Raw genomic sequence first — 20,367 nt, 5'->3', positions numbered from 1 at the left:
GCCATTACGTTCTACAAGAGCTAGTGTTTAGGGGCTACGGTAGAGGTCACCACTGCACTGAATGAAAGGCACTGCTTTTACATCGATTGAATATTGGTTGCTTATCCTATCTTGAGATCTCTGGTTCTATTGACCTGGAAACAAACGTTTAAAGGGAAGCCTTTAGCAGTCTGATTTTAATGTATTTGATGATGTGGCCAATTTAAAGATTTCGTCAGGATACAAAAGACCACTTCTAGCACTATTTAAAGCGATGTTTTATGTTAAAACTGTATAAAACTTTAAACAAATGTTCAACTCAGACAAAAATGGAGATAAAAATAATAGTTTTCGCGATTTTTAGATATTTCTAAAATTACTTTTGGCGCCATCTGGTAGAACCCCGGGTACTTTCAATACGACCTCTAATGGCGTTAAGCTTGTAAAGGGATCTTCTCTCTTGACAAATGCGTGCCGTTCTATAGTTTCTGCGAAACTGTTGTTAGCGATTGTCGACATTTCTGGCATTGGAGCTTCCATACTTTCCCTTGGAAGAAGGCTATTGTAGACTTTTAGCTAAAGATGTATTTGAAAAAATTAATGTTTTTGCCAAACTCTCGACTTCACTTTTATAGACGGAGACATCGCATTTCCAGGTCCATGCGCTTAACTGGGTGAGATTTTGGCCATTACAGCAAACATCAGTTGCCACATGTGACCGTGCATTACCATGTCAAAGTTTTACAGTCGTTCGAAAATACGGTTTTCTCGTCAATTTTGCTGCGTATAAACCGTTGCGCAGTGTTGTAAAAAGGCAATGTTGCTGTCCAAATTAAGAGGATGTGCTGTATAGGGGAGGGGCTCAATCTAAATCGGGTGTACTTGGAGAAAATAGCAGAATATCTGTCTTTTTGTTTTTGCCTAGTTTGACAAATGATATCTTTAAAGCTAGTTGAAAATAATTAACGACTTTTGGCAAATTTACCGATGAGCGTGAAATCAGCTTAAGCGGCTAAACCCAGAGATTCTTGACTAAAATCGTTTGATAGTCATGAAACAACCGTCTGATAGACTAGAAACAACCATTTAATAAACTAGAAACAACCAATTAATAGACTAGAAACAACCGATTGATAGAATAGAAAATCCTTTTTTGATACAACAAAAACTCTTTTGATACAACAAAAACTCTTTTGATACAACAAAAACTCTTTTGATACAACAAAAACTCTTTTGATACAACAAAAACTCTTTTGGTAGACTAGAAACAACCGTTTAATAGACTAGAAACAACCGTTTCATAAACTAGGAACAACCATTTGATATACTAGAAAAACCTTTTTGATAGACTGGAAACCACCTTTGATAAACTAGAAACAACCGATCGATAGAACAGACCTATTATTTAATCTCTATTCTTATGCTTATCCTAAATATAATTATTATTTCCTAACAAATTTTAATTGATACGCCTTTCAAGATTTCTTTGTCGTTTATACATATCACTTATGCCTTTTTCAGTGTCTTGCTGAAAAGGTCAGCGAGCATCGACAGTCTTCACAATGAGAATGGAGCGTCGGAAGACAGCCAGCAGTTGATGGACACGGCGAAAGACGGGACCAGTGACTCTCCGTCTCTGCGTCGCGTGTCACCTTCTTCCTCCAGTTCTTCTCCGCTCGGTGGCAGCGGCGGCAGGCCCACCCCTCCCCCCAACGCCCTCCCGGTGCTGCCCGTGGTCCGCGTGGAACCGGTCTCGTCCCTGGAGAGTCCTCTGGGAGGCTCGGACCCGTTCCTCATCGGCGTGACCTCGGTGCCGCCCCCTGGTGGGCCCGCTGGGCGACGAGGAGCCATCACCAACTCACCCAGCGTGCCTAATAGACTCACCAAAGGGAACAATGTCGGCGGGAACGCGGTGACGGCCCTCAAAACCGGAAGTGTTTCGACGACGGCTGCCAATAGTTTAGAGTTGGTGCTGGACACCATGATTCCTCTTAGTAAAGCCGAGAAGAAGAAACTGGAGAAATGGAGCAAATTCAACATCGATTTGCAGGGTAAGGCACGAAATGGTGACTTTTAATATTTGAACTTGAACCTCTAATTCTTTAACTTTGAATCATTGACCTTGAATATTTAATTAACGTTGAATATTTAACCTTGATTATTTGACCTTAAATATTTAACCTTGAATATTTGACCTTGAATATTTGACCTTGAATATTTGACCTTGAATATTTAACCTTGAATATTTGACCTTGAATCTTCGAGCTTGAATCTTCGAGCTTGAATCTTCGAGCTTGAATCTTTGACCTCGAATCTTGGACCTCGAATCTTTGAGCTTGAATCTTTGACCTCGAATCTTTGACCTTGAATCTCGGATCTTGGAGCTAGAATCTGGGATCTTGAATCTTTGACCTTGAATATTAGACCTTGAATATTTTGTGTTTCTCGACGTTGAGGTTAAAATAAATGAACCGAAGTTATTGAAATAGCCTTCAACACTGAGAAGCATTTTCCCGATGGGAAACTTGCTTAGTCAAAGTTGACGTCCGTCTTTGGTTTTTGCCGCAAAAAAGGCTTGAATGGTTGGTATATTAACGCCACCAACCATTAGGAAAACTTCCCTTAGTGTCGAAAGCAAAGCGTTAGGTATTAGCCTAGCTGATTATTATTAAAGCTTTGGAATCAACTTTTACATAGCGACCAAGATACTAAAATGTATCAGCCACAGGGTTGGCAAAATCCTTGTTTTTTTTAAAAAGAACAAAAACAATGTTTTTTATTGTTTTAAACAAGATTCATTGTTTTAAACTGTTTTTAAAGCGAACAATAAAAAACACATAATAAACAATAAAAAACTATGTTTAAAACACGTTTTAAACTAATCATTATACTTATGAATCACGAGTAAACTCATTTAAAGTAATATTACGTATCATTAAACGTATTATCATAAGTGGCATAATTACCCTAAGTGTGTCAATAAGATGAATTTTTCCATGATACCTTGTTTAACGAAATTGACGTAAATGACGTCATTTTTCCAGTGACGAAATTTACGTAATGTGTTTGCGAAGCGGCGTCTGCGGCGCGAGCATTAAAAATACCATATAGAGTACTTGAACGGAATTCGCGAGTCCTACGGTTCTTTGGTCTGTTTAGAACAAGCTCAAATTGAAGATTTTCTGTGGGAAAGGCTCCTATTGGCACACTTAGGGTAATTATGCCACTTATGGTATTATAAATAAACTCACAGGGAGAAGAACCAATGAGTACACGCTTATTTAAACGAGCCAAGAATTTCGCTAAGCGTTGTTGACCAACCATTGACGGCCTTAGGGTTTTCGATGCCCCATGCAAATACTACCTAACCCGTAGTAGGGTTTTTAATATAGCTATCATCCTGGAATTTTTGGTCGCATAGAACTAAGAAAAGGGAAAATATCCACCCATTGTTTTTAGTTTTGGTTTATTGAAATGTGCACGTCTGCAGTCATAAATCATCACAAATAAACAATGTTACATAAAATAAGATTTTAGGTACCTCTATAATCTTAAAACTTCCATCACGTCATAAAATTTCTAAAAAATCGAGAAAGGGGACCGAAATCCCTTGATTTTTATCTTGGAGTGCCGCCTAGTCGGTTTTAGCCCGATCTGTCCAGACCGGCCGTGCTTCTTGTTACTTAAAACCCGGCACAATCCGACTAAACAGCAACCCTACTTTTATCTCGTGCATAGGTAGTGTCCCAAATAGATGTATATTGGCAGCTATATAAATTCTATTTAAACAAAAAGACAAAATTCAATGCGCTCGTAGGATTTTTGCACTGGTAGGAAATTTATGAAATCATATCGAGCCTTTTCAGTCGCTCTTTTCAGAGAATCTTTAAATCAAACTACCCGTTATAAATACAATTTACATTTCTTAGAGCCTTGGAATGGTTTTTTCTACCTTTTCCCTCATATTGAATAACGAAAATCTTACAAAAAACAATGAAAATTTACCTTATAAAAAACATGTTTAAAACAGATAGTTTAAAACGTTTAAAACAAATTGGTGTTTGTTTAAAATAATTGTTTTAAACGTGTTTTAAACACTTGTTTTAAACCTTTTGTTTAAAACTTGCCAACCCTGATCAGCCATATGGATAACTTTGGTTTCATTTACTTTTGATACTGTAAACTCATTACTCTTCGTTAACTTTCGTGAAAGATGAACAGATGACCTTTTTTACAAAATAGCTGAATGAAATTTTTGATTTTTGTGGACGGTTGTTAAGTACCTTACTTGATGGGTTTCTATTCAGAAAATTCCGTGTTTTGTCTCTTGCGGCATTTCCCTTTGATGTGTGTTCTGTGTTTCAAAGCAAGTTACGGCTGTATGAAAAACATTTTAAAAAATGACTCATGTGGTAGGTATATCTAGGTTCAAGTATTTGAGCCAAAAGCGATTCGCCTGGCCTACGTCTGCCACCTATTGGTGGCTATGTGCACTAAAATATGGACAAATAATAGCATAATAAGTAGATTTTAACCTAAATTGTACTTTCAGTATAAAAAAAATTATCAATAGGCGGCTAAATAAATCATCCTAACAGGAAATCGCCAAGAAGTAATATTTCCCAGAGCCAGGACCCCAGGGAATTTATTCAATGGTCAACCGTTTTGCCATGGCAACGAAAAATGTTTTTGACAACTCAAAATATTAAAATTTCCCATTGAAAATAACATGGGATTTTGACCTCAAATTGATTTTTGAAAATTTTTATCTATTTTTTCTATTTTGGGCATTTTCGAAATTTTGAAATTTTTCAAATTTTTCACAGGGGGGTCCTAGGAATCGGTCAGAATCCCATGTTATTTTCAATGGGAAAATTTCCATTTGTTGTTGTCAAAAACATTTTTCGTTGCCATGGGAAAACGGTTGCCCATTGAATAAATTCCCTTTAGAATTTTTCAAGTTACATGAAGGTCTACCAATCCCCCGAGTTTGAACAAAATCGGTGGGTTACACTTCGGGATGTCTCCTTGTAAGTGGTATTTACTGGTATAACTCATCCATGAATATTTTAACTTCTTTAATTCACCTATGTACTAGCTATGTATGGCTTTAAAAGTCGCTTGATGACTTAGGCCTATGGTGGTGCCTTGGGCATTAGCTTAGCTGATTATTATTATTTTTATTATTATTAATTAACTTCTAACTCGAGATTTGCACAAATGGCGTTTACTAGGTTTTACGACAGACAGCGGCGTCAACTTCCGTGTAGTATTTTAATTTAAATATTTGTCTAGTCATAGCACCAACGTGCATTAACCACCGCTTTCGTTATTTTGTCTTTTCCATTCGGGATGTCAGCGCTTTTCGTGTCAGTGGAGCAGGACCTCTATGACCGGGCTCAAAAAATTCTTGAAACGACTGATGTCGACGTCAACAGGTAAGCTTTACCTTTCTTTACTAACTATAATTTAAAACTCGGTGGCACCAGGAAACTATATAGGTATACACTTGGAATGTCTAAGGAAGATTTTTACGGCTCGTAGAAACGGGCGTGTCTTAAAGCGGAAAAACTCACGAGAGAAACTCTCGCGCCTCGCTACCCTAATTCGACGAAAACTCGTCATTAAGCCTAGTCATGGTTATTATTTTATTAGCTTACCTGATTATCTTTTTTATAACGCATTCATTTCGGATCAAACCTCGAGCCAATGAATTTGAAATTTCGTGTTACGTCTTACACTTGACGTAGTTAAGCCCCGCCTTTTTCTCGACGCGCTTTCGTATCACCGTCCCAATGGAACCCTAGACATTCCAAGTGTATACCCCTATAGTTTCCTGGTTGCACTCATTGGATTTCAATTGCAGTATCATAAACTTTCATAGTCCAATTTACACTAGAAAAAAGGAATTTTCATATTAATATTTCATATGAAAAGGTTATTTAAAAACTTAATTCGTTACTACCATACATTATTGTTGTTATTAGTATTAAGCAAGTTTCGGTAGTGATAATTATTTTAATTCTCAAATTAGAAGCCACGTGTTTCTTTACAATAGTTAATTTCATGTTCCGATTCAATATTTCATCATTGTTTTGGTAAAATAATCGTTTTTTTTTACGTTCAACGTGTGTTGATTTTCCTTTAAACCTTGGTCTCCGATAGCAAGAACGACGGTTATTTTTAACTAACTATTCCAAAGAATAATAACTTAAGAGTTGTTAGTCCTTATCCACGTAATGATTGATAAGGTCCTAGGAGCAATAATAGATTTACTATATTGATAATTTTATTACGTATCAATATGAATGCTTCACTTGACCCGCTTAACTCTTGTTTGTTAGTGCTTCTAACCGTTTCTCAAATAATAGTTGCATTGTCTGAACACAGGAAATAATTACGATATATCAGCTATTAGTTTATTAGGGTAAACCTCATCGTTATCGATTTTAAAGCTTCCCTTATTAAATTAATTTAGAAATTTTAATTAGTCTATTTTAATTTTCGTTCCCTGATATTATATATACTAAAATTATAAATCTAAATAGCCTGTTCAGTTGCCCGTTGGAAGCACTATTCTTTACCAATCTGAGAAAAAAGCTATATTTGTTTTGGAATTTTGAGTCGTAACCTTACACCTTATTAACTATTCAATATTTGATATACATACTTTGTATAAGTAGAGAAATATAGTTTTTTCTTTAAATATTAAAACAAAAACTTGTAATTCAAAGTAAAAAACTTTTTCCACAGTAAGATAATTCCAAATGTACGTTAAAAAGCCCAGTCTTCACAAAGTATTATTGCATTTTATCAAAAGTAAATGAACCGAAGTTATCAGTTCACTCCCCATGTTGGAGGCGTTTTCCATATGAAGTTACATTTTGACCTCGAATTTAAAATTTTGTTGAAAAAAACTTTGTTTTTATGAAACCATTTTTTATACATACGAATAGCTATACCCACAATTCCCAAGTGCAATTTATCGCGTTAAAAGACGGGGATGGGAATAAGCTTTTTTTTGACTCGATTTTATCATCATTTTCATTAGGAAAACGCCCTCCGATTCTGAGCGTATTTCGATAACTTCATTTACTTCTGCTTTTATGTATTAAGATGGAGATAAATATTTACTTATAATTCTATTATAAATCTCAATTTCTCGTGTACTTCCCAGCGGAGCCATTTCGCTAGTCTAAAGTATAGCTGGCGAATTTCGGTCCTTGGGGTGTCATAGAGCCCGCTTTCATTACTGCGCGCGCCAGCTTGGTTTGACGTCATTGGGTAATTTGGGTCGTCAATCTTTTCTCAACCCTGTCCCCTAAATTCACCACCCAAACGCGAAGCTCTTTTTCGTGCTGAGCCAACGTTGCATTCTCCTTATTGGTTGCCCTTCATTAGGCAGATTAAATTCGCCCTAGAAGACGAATACGGGAAGTGGGTAGACAGGAAAGTATATATCTAAATACTCGGAATGTCTAAGGGTGAAATTACTCCCGTAGAAATGGTCGTGTTTATAACACACCTAAATACGTGAGTTTATGCGTATAAATAAATAAACAAATAATAAATAAATAATAAATAAATAAATAATAAATAAAAAAATAGTAAATAAAAATAAATAAAGAAATAATTAATAAATAATTAATAAATAATTAATTAATAAATAATTAATAAATAATTAATAAATAATTAATAAATAATTAATTAATAAATAATTAATAAATAATTAATAAATAATTAATAAATAATTAAAAAATAATTAATAAATAATTAAAAAATAATTAATAAATAATTAAAAATAATTAATAAATAATTAATAATTGGTAAATAAATAATAATAATACTAATAATAATAATAATAATAAGCTAGGCTAATACCCAAGGCACCCCCTTAGGCCCAAGTCCTCTAGCAACGTTTATTGCCTTTAATTCAGGTGGCCGGGTTACAATGCGTAAGAGGGTGGTGGCAAGCCCTGCATGCAACGAGATCGAGCCAACAGCTCTCTACACTAACTATTACCGTTAACCTCGACAAGTTTTTATGGAAGGGGAAATTGCGTAAGAGGGTGGTTTCTTGGCCGGGATTCTTAAAGGGTACCCCAAAGAAAGTGACCATTTCTGCTAGTTTTGTTTCGTTGCTAGGAGCGTACAGTTTTATTCGCTTAATTAAAACTATATGTTTTAACGGTCCTAATTAAAGTCGTTTTTTAATTTTTATTTTTCACTCTATATTTAAGTAGTTTAATATTTAATTATTTTAATTACTCATCAGCTATATTTTTAAATCGAAACTGTCAAGAGTAGCTAACACGTGTAATTTTCGCCTTTTTTCAAGCCCGGATTTGAAGCGCAAAAAGAACACGAATTATATCAAACGTGATCCGGACAGAGCACATTTTAAAATTAGGCCCTTAACTATTTCATGTTAATTTTTTATGGCAAATAGTATGGTATCTAGCATAAAACAATAATACTAGCCAATTAATCGTTTACACTTGACAAAAGATTTGGTAAAATCCGAAACGTTGTGTCCCAACGTTGATGCTGTACCCATCACGTTGTAATTGTATATATTTTAAAGTTTTTAAGATTTATTATTTTTTTTGTAAAATAGTACAACACTATTTTCGAGTAGTTTACACTACTTTACACTAATGTCGAATATTTTCTAAAAATTTACAAAATTTTCCATTAGCCTGTACTATAAAAAATAAATGGCCATTTAGTAACACTCTACTTATCCACAATTTCGCATCGATGCCTTTATCCTTCAGTCCTTTAATAAATTATTTTTATAAGATGAAACTCTTCAAAACGTTTAGCAAATCTTTTCTTGAAAATTATTAACTTTCCCGCCGAGATATAAATTAATTAAAAGTTCTTATTTATTAAAGTTCTTGTTGGTCTCGCGAAAACACCGCCGTTGGAGAAAAATTAGTTCTAGCTGTAGAAAACGGTACTAATCTTATACAGGGTTTCACCTTAAATCCATAAATACTACCAGAAGTATTTAATATACATCTTAAAAGAGAAGTATCCATAATTTCTTAAGTAATTCGCTTGAAACCGGTTTAATAATCAATAATCAGCTAGGCTAATACCCAAGGCACCATCTTAGGCCTAAGTCGTCAAGCGACTTTTGAAGCCATTAATTCAGGTGGCCGGGTTACAATGCGTAAGAGGGTGGTGGAAAGCCCTGCATGCCACGCGAGCCAACAGCACCCTACACTAACTATTACCGTTAACCTCAACAAGTTTTTATACGTCATATACTGACTTTCTAATATTCTTACATCAAGAAAATATCTTTTCTATATATCTTAAAGCAACTTTCAGCTCTATCATTGCCACCTATATTTATGATAAGGCTCGTATTATTAAAGATGGCAATGAATCTATACGATTCTTCGAAAAGATGACTTTACTGAAGAACGTGGTGCCATCTATTAATGGCAAATGAAGCTAAAATGCAAAATAGCGAAACAATAACGTCGTCAGAGAACTATTTATAATTACTATAATTAGACAACTTATACTCTGCTTAGTGTTCTTTAACCTAAGTTATATATCCCATATAAAATATATTGTAAAAAATTACTATAATTTAAGTTATTGTAAAATTTACAAACGAGCCAATCAACGCGAGGAGTACTTTTATGTCCCGCCTTTTGGGTCAAAATGTAGCTTATGTAACTAGTTTTGATTTCGAAACTAGCGACATTCGTTTAAAAAAGCTACTTCACGTCGACATGGCACTCACTTTATGCGTAGTGGTGTTGCGTTTCATATTCAACGCTTAAGCCTTATCCGTTCAGTTAGATTTTCAAGGTGTTGAAGCTTGAAACATTCCAAGTGTATGCATATATGAATTCCTGGTGCAGACAGTACGCGATAAAGCTACGTCTACACTTCTACCCATTCTTTTCCGAATACCTCTATTTATATGCAAACTCTGTTCGTCATCCTTGTTAAATGAAGCTTGAAAAATTGGAAAGGAAACCAGTTTGAGAGCATTTCATTACGACGCGATGGTAAAATTATTGGCGGATTTGGATTTTAATATTGTATTTGAGGGCTGAAAAATAAAATATTTGTTTAGAATGATGCAAGAAAATTCGTATTTTTAACTATTTCGTGGTACGGTATATCATTAGGAACCTATTTAGGATGCTGGGAACATACGAGTTGCCCCTTTTATGGTACGGTATATCATTAGGGACCTATTTAGGATGCTGGGAACATACGAGTTGCCCCTTTTGTGGTACGGTATATCATTAGGAACCTATTTAGGATGCTGGGAATGTACGAGTTACCCCTTTTGAGGTATGGTATATCATTTAGAACCTATTTAGGGTGCTGAGCACATACGAGTTACCCCTTTTGAGGTATGGTATATCATTAAGAACCTGTTTAGGATGCTGAGAACATACGAGTTGGCCGTTTTGTAGTACCAGTAAGCAGGTTTGGGAAAAAAACCGGCTTTTTTAAAAATTTCCATGTGGTTTGAACCGGTTAAAGCTACTAATAAAAATATGCTAAAATTGCTTATCTAGCCCTCATTACTTCGAAAATGCTCAAATTTACCGATTTCAAAATGAAGTTTTTGCGTGTGACAGATCCTTTACATTGTGACGTATAGCATGCTTATTTACCTGCTTTTATACCCTAACATGGCGGCGTATTTTCACGTGAAAAGTAAATTTTAAGATCCCCAATTACTGCGTAAGACGACGTAGCAGCTGACAAAAAGTGAAGGTTAAGTTTTAGTTTCGTTTTGGAATAAAAAATGCAGAATATTATATTGTGAATATTTTATTTGAAATAAATAGTATTTAAAATTTGAAATATTTCTAATTCATTTCTCATTATTTTTTTAATAAAGAAACTTGGTTTTTATCTTGGATTTTCTTCGGTTGTTAAAACCAGTGTAAACCAGGGTGGTTTTAACCAGTCTGGCTAATTCTTGCCAATTCTATCAGCAAGGCTAGACTGAAATTTGGGATTCAAATTGAAACGATAACGCAATCTTACGGGTACTTGTTTTAAAATAATCTTCTTAAAACAATATTTGAGAATTTACCAATAACTATGGAAAACTGGCTAAGCCTTGTACATATAACTAAGTTTTAAAATAAAATCCACTATTGCACAATTTGAAATATTTCACTTGCGATCGAGTCGAAACGTGCGTAGCGCGCAAATTTTGCAATAGTTGATTTTATTTTAAAACTTAATTTACCAATATTTTTCTATTTATGACTAATTAAATTAAATAAACCGTTAAAATCTCTTGTACTAAATTAAAATAAAAAAATTCACAATTCCTTAACTAATGACGATTTTATTGATATTTTAATACAATGTCTCGATATCATTCTTAACATAATATCAAAAAATTTAAGTCTTAAGAAATGTTCTTAGTTTTGTAACAAATGCAAATGTTGGCAAAAATCTGTAAATATTTGTAAATGTCAGGGAATTTTTAGAATTTGTAAAAAGTCATGGAAAAGTCAGGGAATTACATTTTATCTCGGCACTTTTTTAGGGTTATTTTTTAGACCAGATCTATGACAAATTCTATGATTATAATTTATTTCCTTGAAAGTTTGGCTAATTTTTTCAACATTGCAATAACCTTTTTACTGAATTATAAGTTCATTAAAATTTATTAACTTCTGATAAAAGTCAAATATAAAATAAAAATTTGGCCTTAAAAAGTCAGGGAAAATCTCTTAAAATGGTCAGGGAAAACAGAATATCAAAATTTTGTGGCAACCCTGCAACATCAAAACAAGAAGGCCAATGTTACTTTATAAATAGGTGTATTGGAATGCCAGAATTATTTAGCTTTAGTTAGTGTAGAACTTTATAAAGTTCGTATTTACACTCGAAAAATACTCTTCACGTATAGAGTTGATTTTCACCGATTTTGTTCAAATTCGGGGGTTAAGTAGACCTTTATGTAACTTGAAATTTCCCAATAGGAAAAGTTTCGACAACCTTTAGTTTTTCCATGGCAAAAATGTTTACAATAACTTAAAACCTTAAAATTTTGGTAAATGCCGTTAAATTGGCTAAATTGGGTAAATTTTACCTGAATGTACGAAAATTTTGCTTTATTTACCTAAATTTACCCACTTTACTTGAGTTTAGCCAAATTTATCCAATTTAATGTCATTTAACAATTTTACTTCCATAACCAAACTTTTGGTAATTTTACTTGCATTTAACTAATTTTCTCATTTTACTAAAATTTACCGAAGTGTACATACATTTACCCATTTTACCCACTTTAAAGAATATAAGTCAAATTTATTTGTACTTACCCAATTTGCTTTTTTTTCTCAAAATGTACACGCATTTACCAAAATGAACCAGATTTTACCAAATTATGTACAATTTATTAAAAACACAATTTATTTATTTAAAAATCTGCGATTTCTCCATGTTAATTTCCAGAGGGAAAAGTAGATTTTAAATTATCAAAAACGTTTTCGGTTGCCATGGCAAAACTAAAGCCCGTCGAAACTTTTCCTTTTGGGAAATTTCCAGTTACATAACGGTCTACTTAACCCCCGAATTTGAACAAAATCGGTGAAAATCACCTCGGGTCGTCTCCTTATTAGTGCTGAAACTCAACTATTGATTAGAATCTATTAATTTGAATAGTTAATTAACTATATCCCCTCCAAAGCCAAAGGCGCAGGATTCGCGCAAAACCAGCTTTGCGTAATGACGTTCAACCTCATTAACTATCTGGGACTTAGTTGAATCCGCGATTGATCCATTGATAATAGAGGAAGTAGTGATAATGCGAATAGATACTACACTTTCTACACGGTGATTTAACGACGAAGAATAATATTAGTTAAATTACAAAATAAAGTGTCATTTACTTTGTACGAGTCAAAATAATTTAGAAATGACAATCTACACATAATTATTTAATTGAAGTTTTTAAAAATGTTACACCAAAAATTACGTGTTAAAGAATGGTATATCATTTGATATATAGCGAAACTGTCAACACATAGTTACACTTAAAAGCATTTCAATATAGTACTCCAGTCAACTCAAAATCATAATCTGTTTTAAATACTAGAGGAATGTTATAAATGTTAAAACAAAGTAGTGCTGTTGTGCTGTAAGTGTTGTACGGACAGTCTTGTACTTCAACTAATTTAAAAATAAAATAAAACCACTGTTGTACAATAAAACGGTTTATTTTACAACCGTGTTTTAATTTTATTTTTAAGCAAAGTAGTTCTTGCAACCGCGAATTTTCATTGTACTAACATTGTAAGTGTACTTATTTTCATAGGTACAGGTGTAGTTCTCAACACAAATCCCCCTAGTGTCTAAATGTGCCCGAGGCAAAATATAATATAACCAAGGTTCGAAATAGAGTCCAAATCGAAGCTTGGCGAGAATGTCACTAAATGTTATTATGTTACTTATGGTTGAACCCATTTTTAGATAACAATCTCAATTAACAGATCTAAATTAAAATTCATCAATTTTCTTTAACCGAATTTGTAATCTGTTCCTTTTCTGAGATATTATATCAAAAAGTAAACGTTTCATCTACTTTGCGGAGGTAAAAATCATTATGGTCTAAAATAAGAAATATAAATGATATTTTTAAAATCTCTAATACTCTTTACAGACGATGCTTATAAACCAGGGTTTAGATCCCGTTTTTGAAACCAGAGCTTGTTTAGCTATACTGAAATGTGCTATAAAAATTTAACTTTGGTTTACTGAACCCAGTTTTATTAGCCTCGTCTGAATAGGGCATAACGGATAGCTAATTGATTAAAGGAATTATATAATTTTAATTTAAGAAGCAGATCAGTAGTGAATTTCAGAAACGGCGAATAGATTTTATCTAACCTGCTCACACTTGTTATCTGTACGAAAACCAGAGTATGAGAAGCAGTTCAACCAGAACTTGAAAACTCTTAAGTTAATTTTAAACGTGTTAATAAAACGCTAGCATAAATTCATTGTCTCGTTTAACTTGTTAAAATGTTCCACGCGCTCTTTAATATTTTGGCGTAAAAGGCTCGCGCATTGTTTTTTTCGGGGAGCACGCGCTAAATCGCTCGAGCCCGTTTACGCTAAAATATCAAGACGCGCGTGGACCTTTTTAACAAGTTGAATAAGACATAAATAGAGTTGATGCTAGCTAGGAGCAACAAACACAAGGAGAACGCAGCTAGCCTTTAAACACGCTAACGAAGGGTTGTGTACGAATTTCATTGGACGAGCGTCACGAGCCTTTACGCTGAACGTTTTACGGGCGGGGGGGGGGGGGGAAGACAATTTCCGAATTTTCCCCTTCCGACGGCAGCAGGCGTTAAAGCATCTAGCCAATGAAAAATGTACACAAGAAAATCCACGACTTTTGACGGGTTGCGTTCTCCTTGTGTGGGGTGTTGTGTTTGTTGCTCCTAGCTCACAGGGATATATTTTATTTTCGGAATACCATAGCGCCTTCTTTTATTGATTTCTATCGAGAAACAAACACAGCCCCCCACGCAAGGAGAACGCGACCAGTCAAAAGTCGTGCATTTTCTTGCGTACAGTTTTCACTGGTTAGACGCTTTAGCTCCTGCTGCCGTCGGAAGGGGGAAATTCGGAAATTGTCTTCCCCCTTTCCGTAAAACGTTCAAAGTAAAGGTTGGTCCAATGAAATTTGTACGCAACACTGCGTTAGCGTGTTTAAAGGCTAGCTGCGTTCTCCTTGTGTTTGTTGCTCCTAGATACTAGCGTCTATTGGCTATCAAGGTGAATCGTCAGTTCTACGTCACGAGTGACGCGCCCGATACATCTAAACAACAAGGTCAATGTTACTTTATAGAAAAGCCAATTACGACAAAGACATGTATAAAAGAGAATATTTTTTAGGTGCGCGATCTTGAGATATTAGTAGATTGTGGCTCGCGCGATTTTGCACGCGCGTTGAAATTGTAAAACACTTTAACCGACGAACAGAAAGTAACCAAATCATGTAACCACCAATCTTTTTCGGAATCACCTATTGCGCAAGCCCGCAAATAAAATATAATTACTTTCAACGTCCCTAGGACAGTATAATTTTAAATTGACCAGAAGCAAGTAAACAAATTATTTGGCCTTTTTTAATGACCCAAAATAAGATATAAGAAATAGTAACGGTGTAAGCACGTCGGAACGTTTTTAAAATAAAACACGCGAGAAGCGAAGCGTGCTGCCATACTTTCGCGGAACAGAAGCATTCGAACCAACGCCTAGTTATCGGCGTATGTAATTACCAGCGTTAGAGTTTCTCCATCCGACTGCCGAAGGTTAAAGAACCCTCTTTTCAACAAAATTTGCTAAAGCCACAAAAGATATTATTTCTTCTACAGTCCCTCTGCACGTATACGACGTTTTTGTTCAGACACCGGTTATATCGTCTATAGAGTAATATTTTCTTTACTCCCGCCTTTACGCAACGTGCCCCCTCCCGGTACGCGCCACCCGTTAAACGAACACCCCCCCCGTTCTGATATCCTTCCCTCCCTCCCTCCCACAGTTCAATAGTAGCCTCATTTATAAAGCAATAACGCAATAACGTGTTATATCCCATTTTGGAGGTTTTGAAGGATTCTATAATAAATTGTTTACTATATTAATTTCGGTTAAAGCATCCGATTAAAAATACAACTTTTTTTCGAATACTACAGTTATCAATGGAATATGCTGGTATATAACACTATTTTAGTAAATAATGGTAGATCACGGTAAATATTGGTGAAAACTGTACATATTAGTAATTAATGGTAAAAAACCGTATACATTAGTAATTAATGGTAAATAATGGTAAAAAACCGTACACATTAGTAATTAATGGTAAATATTGGTAAAAAACCGTACACATTAGTAATTAATGGTAAATATTGGTAAAAAACCGTACACATTAGTAATTAATGGTAAATATTGGTAAAAAACCGTACACATTAGTAATTAATGGTAAATGATGGTTAAAAGCCGTACACATGAGTAATTAATGGTAAATAATGGTAAAAAACCGTACACATTAGTAATTAATGGTAAATATTGGTAAAAAACCGTACACATTAGTAATTAATGGTAAATATTGGTAAAAAACCGTACACATTAGTAATTAATGGTAAATATTGGTAAAAAACCGTACACATTAGTAATTAATGGTAAATGATGGTTAAAAGCCGTACACATTAGTAATTAATGGTAAATGATGGTAAAAAACCGTACACATTAGTATTTAATGGTAAATGTTAGTAAATAATGGTAAATAACCGTACTTAACGGGAAATATTATTTAACGATAGTAAATATAAGTAAATAACATTAAATAATAGTAAATAATGTTAAATAATGATGTATATTTTTAAATAAAGAAAAACTGTACATGAAGTCAAATATTTATCGGTTAATATTATAAAATAATGATAAATATTATAAAATAATGATAAATATTATAAAATTATGATACATCTTTTTAAATAATGATACATCTTTTTAAATAATGGTAAATATTTTTATTTTATTTTAAATATTTTTAAATAATGGTAACTTTATTTTATGTTAAATATTTTTAAATAGTGGTAACTTTTTTAATGTCAAATATCAACAAGTATTGTTAAATATTATTTAAAAATGGTAAATATTAGTAAGTGTTGGTAAATTTTTTTTAAAATGGAAAATATTAGTAAGAAGTGGTAAATATTATTAAATAATGGTAAATATTAGTAAGAATTGGTAAATGTTATTAAATTATGATAAATATTTGTAAGTTTTGGTAAATAGTAATAAATAACGGACAAATGGTAAATATTATAAAGATTTGGTAAATACCATTAAATAAAAATAAATATTAGTAAGTATTGGTAAATTTTATTAAATAATGCTAAATAATTTTAATTAATTAATACTTTTTCGTTAATTGAAGGAAATTATTGGTTTAAAATAGAAAAGCCTACCCAAACTCGGCAATTTTAAGTTCTTATACATTATACCAAAACAATATTGAACATCACATCAATGTCGATCGAGGTGATGTCGATTTTAATTTCATTTTGTAAATCATTGAAAAACTATTTTAAGTACTCTTAACTACTATATTTTAACACTTTTTTTTATAGCATAAAGTTCTTTACCATTATTTACTCCCACTGGGTTAACGTTACCCAAGAATTTATTATTCGCGAAAAAACTTCATTTTTGGACTTATTGCGTTTCTCCTTTAAGGGCTCGAATAGTATTCTACGTAAGCGTAAGAGTGTTGAGACGTTGACGCTACCCCGTGTTTGGAAAGCGTTGACGGTGTTTCCAAGATAACTTGCCTATACGCCCGTTGTTACGCTGACGCTCGCGTACAAACACCGGCAACTTATGGTCGCTCTAATAGCCTTCGACCGAATTCAAGAAGAAAATAGTGAATTCGAAAAAATCCCCTCATCCCAAAAATGTTCCCTCGGCGAAATAATAGCGCGTGTGTCCGCGTCGTGGGGCTGCTGACGGTACACCCCGAAAAAGTCTAGGTCAAGCGAACAAGTTTCGGTGTTTGTCGAACCACGAAGTCTCCGAAATCCGCGCGCCGAGAGAATAATATCAAAATGAGGCATCGATACGGGGAAACTTTAATTTGCTTAAATAATTACGAACGCCTTACTTCCAACGATCAACCAGGATAAATATGTGATCCAATTTAAGAGCGTTGATTATTTTCAAGGATTTCTGGCGTTTCTAAGCGCGTTTTTTTTGCAACTGGAGCCCATCTTTGCTTCAGGGCGATCCCCGCTGCGTCAAGTGCCTTACTTTTCTCCTGGTCATCTTTGAGGATAATCGTGTCATTCGCGAAAGCGATTGTAGGAATGGTTGTGCAATTCTTGCGATTCGCGTAATTGATTCAAATTAGTTGGTACGTTCTTTCGCTGATTTTGCGTGTTGTTTTTTTGTGTTTGTGACAGTGTCAACGGTGACGGATTTACACCTTTGGACGTCGCGGTCATGACCTCGAATGTCGCCATTGTCAAACTTCTGCAAGCGTACGGAGCCAAGGAAACCTACAGATGTAAGTTTTTTGTACTTTTTTCAGTTCTAGTTTCGGTAGTACCACGCTTTTACTTTTGTATTTCTGCTCGTAATACCAAAAGTATATATATTGTATCTTATTCATAAGTAAGTATTCGTAAAACAATCTCGCGAGCTGTGCACAGCAAGTTGTTTCCAATGCGCTGAATTTTCACGGCTTGAATTTTAAAATGCAAAAGTTATACTGCCTAGGTATGTTAACTTATTTATAAAGCATAGGTTTAAGTTTTATTTAGTTTTATTTGGATACGCGCTACGTATTGTAACCCGGCCACCTGTTTAAAGGCATAATAAGTCGCTATAGATGACTTGGGCCTAAGGTGGTGCCTTGGGTATTAGCTAGAGCTGATTATTATCATTTAAAAAAATTATTTTGAAACGTATTTTGAATAACCGCGGGAGACAGCGAATTATATTAGCAGATTAAATACTTATCTTTAAGAAAACTTCTGGTAGAATTAATTTTCCATTCTCCACAATTGTTTATATTTTAAAATAAACAACGAAAAGACAACAGAAAACTTTCATTATTGTAAATATCACACGGCAAAAACTAATCTTCTCCTGGAAGCCACGTTTATTTCAATAATCTAAGGTCTTGTTGCACGAATTCGTTGCTTATTTGTAATATTTCGAATCTTTTGGTCGATGACCATTTCAAATTCAATAGGCTTATTTAATAAATTATATTACGATTTAAAACTCTCCAAAATAGAGCTTCGAGTGTTTGTACACTGCATATCATTACTTGTTAAACTAAAAGAGGCTAGAAGCATTAGGATTTCTTAATACATAATCGACCAAAATTCCCGAACACGTTTCCGGATACTTACATTGATAGTATTTTGATGTGGTGCTAATCCCTAGTGAGAGGGAGCTGTTGGCTCGCGTAGCATGCAGGGCTTGCCACCACCCTCCTACGCATTGTAACCCGGCCACCTATTTAAAGGCAATAAAAGTAGCTAGGCGACTTGGGCCTAAGGTGGTGCCTTGTGTTTTAGGCTAGCTTGCTGATTATTAACATTGTTGAAATTTAAAGTAAAGAATGGGTTTATATTCCCTTTAAAATAATAGTGTCAAGGTAATTATGGTTTTTTTAAATATAGTTGGTAGCTTTCATTTGAGTTTTTCCTAACAAAAGTTATATGCAAACATAAGTGAAGTTTGTCTATAAATGTCCCTTTCCGGAATGACAAGTTTTTTAACCCGGAACTCTCGTTTACGCAACCACTTTTGAAGAACTGTTATCGCTGGCTGTAATACTTTAAAGAAAGCTATTTTAAATGGATATCTATTCTTCCGTTAAATTAGTGAAATGTTTGGCCTCATTTTTCATTATAATCAAATTAATAAGAATTAAACTCTATTTCTAAACCGGAAAAAAATCGTGAACGTCTGTTAAATCCTTTAAAGTTGGTAATTCTTTTATACGGAAAATAAGACTTTTAATTATGTTTGAAATTTAGGTGTTTCATAAATGTTTTTTTTAGAGTTCAACTAACTAGTTTTTCTTAAAGCACTTCTAAATTCTCACAGTTTGTCATTTCATTTTCTTATCCTTTGATCATTCTAGCCCTTACAATAATTAAATATAGACTCTCTATAAAATCTTTCTATATTCTACAGATTGCTTTATAAATATTTCTGTTCGAGGGCTTTAACCAAAATTAAACTAATTTCTATAGAAATTATACTTATTACGCTCATAGTTCTGTAAAGTTTATATAACATTTTTTAAATGATCCATAATAACTCGTGTTCAATTCCATTTTGAAATTGAGCTATTAGTTTATTTCAATATGAGTGGTGATATCAGATAAGAGCAACACTGCAGTCTGCTAAGCTTTGATAAGATAGTTATCGTACACGTCGATAATTTCTACCTAATTTTTGGAACGAACTATATTTTCAATGTCGTGCTATATAGTACGCATTTTTCGACAATTCTAGAGGTCGGGGACGGTTAATCATTATCCATAATTAAATTGATTTTTTTCGGGAAAAAAATGTAAACAAAGAAATATACCGGTTAATATTTCGGAAAATTATTAAAAAAACATGTATTTTTCGTAAAATTTGAGCTTTTTATCGAAAAAAACGTTGTTTTTCAGTTTAATTTTACAAATTTATCAAATAATTAATCGGATAATACAGAAATATAAATTACTTGATCAAAACGTTTTACGAATAATTTTGAGAGCTTTATCCATTGAAAAAAAGTTAACCATCCCAGACCTCTAGATAATTCAGCCGATAATGTTTTAAATTTGCTGAAAACCAGTT

At 33.7% G+C, this 20,367-nt stretch overlaps 1 protein-coding gene across 1 annotated transcript in view; it reads left to right on the top strand.

Moving 5' to 3' along the window:
* The window catches only part of wake (ankyrin repeat and fibronectin type III domain containing protein wide awake), a 198,867-nt gene that overhangs the window by 160,352 nt on the left and 18,148 nt on the right, over window positions 1-20,367 (top strand). Inside the window, exons 6-8 of the mRNA XM_090167770.1 lie at window positions 1,501-2,030; window positions 5,339-5,417; window positions 17,961-18,064. Of these exons, the coding sequence (XP_090023896.1) occupies window positions 1,501-2,030; window positions 5,339-5,417; window positions 17,961-18,064 (713 nt within the window). The remainder of the gene's footprint in view (window positions 1-1,500; window positions 2,031-5,338; window positions 5,418-17,960; window positions 18,065-20,367) is intronic.

The sequence above is a fragment of the Leiobunum rupestre genome, chromosome 1 (genome assembly GCF_980474605.1).
Source record: "Leiobunum rupestre chromosome 1, qqLeiRupe1.1.hap1, whole genome shotgun sequence".
Classification (NCBI taxonomy): Eukaryota; Metazoa; Arthropoda; class Arachnida; order Opiliones; family Sclerosomatidae; genus Leiobunum; species Leiobunum rupestre.
Note: the sequence above shows the minus strand (reverse complement) of the source record. Positions and strands in the feature narration are given on the sequence as shown.